This window comes from Nymphaea colorata, chromosome 13 (assembly GCF_008831285.2).
Source record: "Nymphaea colorata isolate Beijing-Zhang1983 chromosome 13, ASM883128v2, whole genome shotgun sequence".
NCBI classification, from domain to species: domain Eukaryota; kingdom Viridiplantae; phylum Streptophyta; class Magnoliopsida; order Nymphaeales; family Nymphaeaceae; genus Nymphaea; species Nymphaea colorata.
The window spans coordinates 13968724-13977747 of NC_045150.1; the positions used below are offsets into that span (position 1 = coordinate 13968724).

Here is a 9024-nt window from a genome sequence, read left to right on the forward strand (position 1 = left end):
CGGCGACGCTTGCTGCTGCAATTTCCAATTTGCTCCCTGCCTTCACCTTCATTTTGGGCGGGGGACACCTTAATTTTCCACATGAGAATTTGGGACAATCATTATCAATTTCTGAACCAGAATCTGTACATCGCCTCAGACAAGATGGGTTCGGCGACGCTTGCTGTTGCAATTTCCAATTTGCTCCCCCCCCCCGCCTTCACCTTCGTTTTGGCCGGGGAACACCTTAATTTTCCACGAGAATTTGGGACAATCATTATCAATTGTTTATTTATACATATAGTTGGATGAATTAATATGATCTGAAGGCCGAATTTTTTTTTCCAAATTAAGTTGAAGTTCTATGGAATAATTTCTGATGTGAAAAGTTGTATAGTATATTTTCATTTCATATAGCCCCTAGATTGAATGTATGTACGAGAAAGGTAAAGCTATGATCGATATATATATATATATATATATATATATATATATATATATATACACACACTAGATACATTCACCTTAACTGAAAAAATGGCATTTTTCAAAAGTACATACTAGAATATGATGATAAATTGGTTTTAGAGGCACAATGATCTTGCCTCATTGTTAAGGGGTCATGATTTGAAACAAATTGGAAAAGCTACAAATGAGGAGCCGACCAAGACAGGCGAAGGTGATTGGGACCTTCATAGGGATGGGTGGAGCTGCGCTACTCACCATCTGCACAGCTCTGGTCCATTCACGCTCTTGGCTACAGCCAACACTTTGTGTTGTGCCATATGGTTCATAATCCAGGCAATGAATTACTACTCCCTAAAGCGTATCCACCAAATCAATTACGTTCCATTTCTTTCTTCTAACAAGAATAGAATTAATTAACTTAGTTGTTTAATTAAATTAATCTATAACGACAGGAAAAGATGACCCGCACCCATATACGAGCACTGCGATACTCAATCTGATTGCAGCCATCCAGTACACATGCATTGCAGCCATTACTGAGAGAGATGCATCTGCATGGAAGCGCCGTTGGGATGTTAAACTCTCCACTTCACTGCCCTCTAAATGGTTTACCTCTTTTCCTCCTTTGTGTCATTTATAATTAGGTCATTTTCATATATTTTCTGCTTAATTTTGTGGATGGGCTTGCAGGGGTTGTAATATTAGGGATGGTGTTGCTACTTATGCCATGGGGCATCAATAAGAGAGCACCTTTGTTTGTATCTGTGTTTAACCCCTTGTCTCTTATCATCCTCACCCTGTTTGGATCCGTATTGCTTGAGGGGCCTCCTCTTGATTTGGGAAGGTAAACTGTGGATTGTTACACGAGAAAATCACTATCAGTAGGGATGTCAACATATCAGATTCAAATGGGATATACTCTTAACTGTATCTCCTTTTTCAAATATTCATGTATTAGGATTCGAACGAGAATGAAGGAAAAGCCACTTTTGAATCCAAATCCAAATTTTTGAACTGAATCCGGTTAATTTCCAAAATATAAGAACATTCGATATAGTAAATCCAACCCAAATCCCACTGTATATTTATTTTCATATCCGATTTTTAGAACAGATATCCAATTCAAATGAGATATATAAGTTTTTGAGCCAAAATTTTATGCTTACCATCTCTACAATCCTTTATTTAATGAACATTGAGTGCGGCAGAGTTTTACAATGACTGTATCATAACCTTGATTAATTGGCTGTGTTGTGGGGCAAAGGGAAAGAAATTGAGGAGCTTCATAGGCTTCAAATGCAAAACGGGCGGCCGGAAAAGGAGCCAAAGCAGGTTTGGACGGTGTGTACCCAGAGCCTCCGGGTGGAAGGCCAGAATTGTGCAGCAGAAAGGAAGAAAAAGACGCTGTTAATCAATTTGCTGGTGGATTACAAAGCATTCATGATGCTGTTCATGATTTCCAAAATATATGAACATTCAATATAGTAAATCCAACCCAAATCCGATTGGATATTGATGTATGTCTGAATCTAAATCCTTCCAGATGTTGTCATTTCTAAAATATGAATTTGATCTGATTTTTAATTGGATATAAAATTTGTTCCACATTCGATTCTTTTGGAACTGTTTGGTCAGATATCCAATTCAAATGATATATTAACATCCTCAGAAAGAAATAAGTATTTGAGCCAAAACTTTGTGCTTATCAACTCTACTCCTTTATTTCTTTGATGAAGATTGACTGCAGCTTCCAATAAGTAGGCACAACAAAGGTCACAACTATTAGACTGCCAGAGATTACATTTTATCACCAATGTTCATCACCCAGAGTTCCATCACTCCATAGCTCCCCCTTTTGCAGCTATGGAGGCCGGATCGTCCCTTGCCCCAACGATTAGTCCCTTCGCCCATTTATTTCCTCAGAAATGGGGTTCTTTCCTATCAACGGCAAATAGCTGTTGATGTAAGCCGCAATGGGGTTCTCTTCAGTCTGTTGATGTCACTCGGAAGGGGTTGTCTTCCGGCCAACGGCAAGCAGCGGTCGATGTCACCAGGAAGGTGGTTTGTGAACATCCATGAACAGATGGCGGAAATCAAGAATCTCTCTCTGTCGGTTTGCTTCTGTGTCTCTGTTCCACCTAGCCCTCTCTCTGTGTCTCTCTCTCTTCCACCTAGCAGCGTGGACGCCGGAGAAACCCCTTCCCGTTATGGTGTTAAAGTGTGCGATGATCTTATGACTTGAAATGGTTCGAAATATCAATCTTTTCCTCTACGAGAACACCATTGCTGTGCTCGGTGCCATGGCAAACGGCGTTACCCCTTATGTTTGTTCTGTTCTATTTGATGATTGAAGTTTTGTTTTTTGGGTGGTTAAGTTCATAATTCGCCTATTTGAAATTTACATTTTTTTTGGTTGTTTTATATGTTACACGATTAGTCCTATCTTCTTGTCACCTGGACCCTTGAATTGGATCAAATGAAACAATCTACTGAAAAGCCAGTTTAGCTCAGTTCGTTTTAATTGATTTGCCATTTTCCATACCAAGAATTGATTGTGCTTAAACGATTGATTGTGCACTTTCCCTTGTCGAATTCTACTTGCTCTTTTACTCCAAAACTACCCTTTTTATTGGATTAAAAGTATCCTAAATTTCTATTCCTACAACCACAAAAAACCCATTGCAGATTGTCCATCTAATTGTTGGAACAGAACAATTATTTTCCGTGTCAAAGAATCATAACCTATTTCTTCTTCTTTTCCAATTTGTTACTATGAATACGAGGACTGGAGAAAAGAGGAAGTCTATTATTAAATTCTCCAATGTCAATGTGAAGTTTCTCATTTCCTTTTACCAAGAAAGGCAAGAATAAAAAGTGAAAAACCAGGTGAAGAAGTTAGACTGTGAATGTAGAAAGGTATTACTGTCCAATTAGAATTCCTGCTTAATGCGGAAAGCGAATTTATTCTTTAGATAAAATAAGTAACCTGATATGCTTAATGCGTCGTCTCATTCACACACCCTAAAAAGAAATTAGCTTTCTTCGCAAAAAAGTGAGAGTCCATTTGAATCAGCTCTCTCTCTCTCTAAGGGCACTAACAACTTTGTGTTCACATATAGAGGTTTTGGAAAGTGAAGAGAGATCACATATGCACTCCTCGCTTATACGTCTGGCTCAGCTACAATGCTTGCATGTGCACACGCATAAATTATTAGGTGCACACAATATATATATATATATATATATATATTTATATATATATATATATTAATAAATCCCAGACAACTAGGGCAGGGACAAAACTAAAACTAAAGTCTTGAAAATAGATGGTTTAGAGTTTTTTTGCACAAACCAATCACAATGATATAATCTAAAGAAGGCTTTAATGAAATAGACATATTAAGTTAATTATTTTTTGAGTCAAATTGTGCTTTCGTAGTAATTGAAAAATCAATTACCTTTATAACATCAAAATTTTACTAGCAGAAAAACATTTTTTTGAAAAACAACTTAAATTAAGACTTCTTTTATGATAAATTAGTATTTACAGAAATTTTAGGATGTGCATATTCTATTTAAAATACATTTTCATAAAAAAATTATTGGTCTGGTCTTTATCCCTGACTTCTCTCTGTCGCTTTCTGTATATATATATATATATATACATATATATATATATATATATATATAGAGAGAGAGAGAGAGAGAGAGATTAGCAGAAACTAGACGCTTAGGTCAGGGATAACCAGACCCTTTATTTTTTTTGCTAAGAATGATTTTTAAATAAAATATAAACATATTAATATATTTATAAAAACATACTTTGATTTAAGTTGTTTTAGGAAAAATGTAGATTTTATTTATTATCAAAATGCTGATGTTATGAGGGCCATTCATTTTTTTCTTATCATAAAAACATACTTACCATCTAACAAATGATCAACTTAACATATGTTTTGCTTCAACCTATTCTTAGATCATACAGTGCAATTAAATTGCAAAAAAAAAAAAGAAAACATAAACATCAAGATTAACGCCTAGTTTTTATTCTTGACCCAACAGTTTGGTTTATATATATATATATATATATATATATATATGAAAGCTTGATTTCTGCTCCAATCGTCAGAATTATGCACCTACAATTTCTTTAATGGTTGATGTGATTGTTTAATTTAGGAAGATTCAGGCGACCATGAGCTGGGTTGTTCTTGGCCAGGCTTTATGCTGTTCCCTTTTTGGGTGAGCCACATACATACCTTATGTAGAGAGAGAGAGAGAGAGAGAGGAGGGGAAAAGAGAGGGGGACAAGAACCGACCTACTTGGCCTCACAATAACACCCCAAATCTGAATATCCACACTAATGCTCAATACCATTAAAATAATACCCTTCAAGAATCAAACTGAGGCTATAACACACCACACAGTTGCGGTATTCATCACTTGGTACCTTACTGATACAGAGAGAGAGAGAGAGATAGAGAGAGAGAGAGAGAGAGTAATAGTGCTGCTTTTCGTGTTAGTGAATAGTGCTCCTCTGAGCTGTTACTCTTCACATTTACCATCCTTTTTTTTTTCCTTTTTGTGTCCTCCACCCACTGAGCCTTTAGACCCACACCATTCAAGCAACCCAATTGGGGAGTTGAAAAAAAAATACGTTGATTTGTTTTACACTTGGTTCACACTCCCCTTGACTTGAGTTTATTCAATTGAGCTCATGAGTTCCATCGTTCTTTGTGGAGCTCGGGCCCATGTCTTTCCCATCTTTATTCAATCGAGCCATCTTTAAGAAGTTTCTTGACAAACACAACATGGATTTGCTCTTGGAACACATGTTATTATAATAACGTGTTTTAAGGAGCAGTTTAGCAACAGTAACACATACATTGATACTGTCTCAAAGATGTGCCCTGAAAAAATGAAGCATATTCATAAAACACTTGTTAAACTGTTTCATGAATGTGCACGCCTTACTTTTTTAAAATATCATCTGACCACATGAATTTGTTATAATGTGAGGGAATTGTGCAGGGCAACACTGAACCAGAATCTGTACATCGCCTCAGTCAATATGGGTTCTGCAATGCTTGCTGTTGCAATTTCCAATTTGCTCCCTGCCTTCACCTTCATTTTGGCCGTCCTATTCAGGTGAACACCTTAATTAACCACATGAGAATTTGGAACAATCATTATCAGTTGTTTAATTACACATATAATTGGATGAATTAATATGATCTGCTGCCTGAAAAAAAATATTTTTCAAATTAAGTCGAAGTTGTACGGTATAATTGCTGATGTGAAAAGTTGTATAGTATATTTTCATTTCATATAGCCTGCTCGATCGAATGTATGCATAAGTAAGGTAAAGCTATCATGGGTGGAATCTTATATATGTATATATATATATATAACCTTCATTGTTAAGGGGCCATGATTTGAAACAGATTGGAGAAGCTACAAATGAAGAGCCGAGCAAGCCAGGTGAAGGTGATTGGTACCTTCATAGGGATGGGTGGAGCTGCAGTGCTCACCTTCTGCAAAGGGCACAAGACTCCAGCTCTGGCCCATTCATGCCCACCTGGTGTGCCGGCAGGCTGGGTCGCCAGAGCTGGGCAACCTAGCGCTGGGATCGCTCTTGGCTACAGCAAACACTTTGTGCTGTGCCATATGGTTCATCATCCATGTAATGTGGGCAACCTAGCGCTGGGATCGCTCTTGGCTACAGCAAACACTTTGTGCTGTGCCATATGGTTCATCATCCATGTAATGATTTACTACTCCCTCAAGCATATCAATCAATTATGTTCCATTTTTTCTTCTAACAAAAATAGAATTAAGTAAATTAATTATTTAATTAAACTGATCTCTAATGACAGGGGAAGAGGAGCGAGAGGTACCCAGACCCGTATACGAGCACTACGTTACTCAATCTGATTGCAGCCGTCCAGTGCACATGCATTGCAGCCATTACTGAGAGAGATGCATCTGCATGGAAGCTCCATTGGGATGTTAATCTCTTCACTGCCCTCTACGTGGTATGCCTTCTTTCCGCTTTTTTCTCATCTAATTCTCTACTTTGGCCTCTCATTAAATGGAAATTTTATTTAGAAAAATTGTATATATATATATCTATATATATATATATATATATATATATATATATATATATATATATATATATATATATATATATATATATGAGCAGAAATCCTCTCTCCATCTTGAACTTCATCTAATCACAACCACCTATTTATACAGAAGCTGGTGTATTTGCGACAAAAATTATGTATATGAGTGTGCAACGACCAAAACACCTCCCGCATACATACTTGTTGCATGCACAAAAACTCAATCTATATTTACATTGGGCCAGGTACCAGGTGGTACGGTGCTGAAGTAACCCACACCATGCTCTCATACTCGAAACCATAGCTTGGTTACCACCCCTCCCCCGGGAATGCATTGAGGCAAGAACCCATTCATAATTAGGCCATTTACATATATTTTCTACTTAATTTTGTGGATGGGCTCGCTGGGGGTTGTGATATCAGGGATGGTGCTGTTAGTCATGCTATGGGGCATCCAAAAGAGAGGACATTTGTTTGTCTCTGTGTTTACCCCCTTGCCTCTCATCATTGTCACCCTGTTTGGATCCATATTGATTGAGGAGCCTCTTCATTTGGGAAGGTAAACTGTGAATCGTTACATGAGAAAATCACTGTCAGTAGGGATGTTCAGATTCAAATCGGATATACTCTTAACTGTATCTACTTTTTCATATATGCATGTATACAGATTCAAATAATAATGAAGGAAAAGTCATTTTTGAATCCAAATCCAAATTTTTGAACCGAATCCGGCTGATTTTCAAAATATAAGAACATTCGATATAGTAAATCCAGCCCAAATCCAATTGAGTATTTATGTATATCTGAATCTAAATCCTTCCATATGTTGTCATTTCTTAAATCTGAATCTGATCTGACTTTTAATCGGATATAAATTTTTTTCCACATCCGATTTTTTGAAATGGTTCGGTCAGATATCCAATAAAAATGAGATACATTAACATCCCTAGCTATCAGAAATAAGTATTTGAGCCAAAACTTTGTGCTTATCATCTCTACTCCTTTATTTGATGAAGATTGACTGCGGCCTCCTATAAGTAGGCACAACAAACTACACAATTATTAGACTGCTGGAACTTACTTTTTATCACCAATATTCAACACCTAGAGTTTTACACTGACTGTATCATAATCTTGATTAATTGACTATAGTGTGTTGGGCACCGGATTGATCATCATGGGCCTGTACACTGTGTTGTGGGGCAAAGGGAAAGAGATTGAGGGGCTTGGTAGGCTTCCAACACAAAAGTCAGTGGCTGGAGAAGGAGCCAAAGCAGGTTTGGATGGTGTGCACCCAAAGCCTCCGGGAGGAAGGCCAGAAGAGAGCAGAAAGGAAGAAAAAGATGCTGTTGATCAATTTGCTGGTGGATTACAAAGCATTCATGGTTCTCTCTAACTAGCAGTCACCGAATACAATGAGGAGAGCCATTGGAATTTATCAGAGTAAGGTGTAGTCCATGGAAACCTAGCTGGATAATATATGTGGATATTGTAGTTCGGTGACCATGTTGGACACAAGTCCAATTGAATTTGAATGTTAACTAAAATCAAATCTACTTAATATCAGTTTCGACCTTTATGTCATCGGAAAAGTTGAACTCCAACTAGTTGGAGATGTTCAAGTGAGTGGAAGGAGAACTAAGATAGGGTTTAGAGCTGCGTCGGTATTAGAGAACGTGGCTGTGCTGCATGCCGAGAATGAAGGATCTGATCCAGATCTGGTGCTGTGTAAGACAGGTTGTTTGTTCAGGCAGGAACACATGTTTTGCCCATTCATGGTTCTCTTTTGAGCTTACCTTAGCTTGCTGTCAGCCATAAATTTTTTGGTCGAGGAGCACTAATAAGCAAAACAGTGTAGGTAGGTGGGGGCCCTGTGGAGCGAGCATGTGCCCCACGGATCTCATTATATAAAAGTTAAAATTAGTGGTTGAATTTGGGTGAATCTGGTCCAGTTAAATAGGACAGTCGTACACGACTCAGGTCACTAATGACCTCAAAGCCAATCGAAAATTTGTTAACTATAAACTTCATGCTCAATGAAAAAAAAATGGGGTACCTTGAACATATATATATATATATATATATATATGGTAATAAAGTCAGTTAAATTTGTTTGCCTCCACTATGAAAATGGTACAGATCTTTCCCTGTATCTGTCACCAAAATATTCATGCTTTTATTTTATTATGCCATTAAACATATATCGCTTTATTGTGTGATAAAATTTTCAAGTTTCTGTGATATGATGTTTTATAGCTTACCCAATAAGGTGGAGGTGGTACTATCAGGCAGGACCAGTTGCTTGGACCATATCTGGTCTAGTTAATTCACACATGGTAGATATAGTCCAAACAAAAGCTAACGTGAACCCAATTCATACTCGTGTATGCCTTTCTTGTTTTCTTGATCAAGGCCCCTACCCCCTAGTTAACGGAAAAAACGTTTCTC

At 37.4% G+C, this 9024-nt stretch overlaps 1 protein-coding gene across 1 annotated transcript; it reads left to right on the forward strand.

Moving 5' to 3' along the window:
* Positions 1–2553: 2553 nt before the first annotated feature.
* LOC116266704 (WAT1-related protein At1g09380-like) lies at positions 2554–7972 on the forward strand. The gene is made up of 6 exons (XM_031648015.1): positions 2554–2560; positions 5480–5596; positions 5893–6211; positions 6325–6483; positions 7038–7135; positions 7729–7972. Exons 2-6 carry the CDS (start codon positions 5520–5522, stop codon positions 7970–7972), a joined length of 897 nt encoding a protein of 298 aa, XP_031503875.1. The 5' UTR covers positions 2554–2560; positions 5480–5519.
* The last annotated feature ends 1052 nt before the right edge of the window (positions 7973–9024 follow it).

Excerpts from the sequence above, each read along its gene's own strand:
- LOC116266704 (XM_031648015.1), top strand. The coding sequence starts at position 5,520 with ATGGGTTCTGCAATGCTTGCTGTTGCAATTTCCAATTTGCTCCCTGCC. Across the intron at positions 5,597-5,892 it reads ATTTTGGCCGTCCTATTCAG|ATTGGAGAAGCTACAAATGA; the intron begins GTGAACACCTTA and ends GATTTGAAACAG. Across the intron at positions 7,136-7,728 it reads GAGCCTCTTCATTTGGGAAG|TGTGTTGGGCACCGGATTGA; the intron begins GTAAACTGTGAA and ends AATTGACTATAG.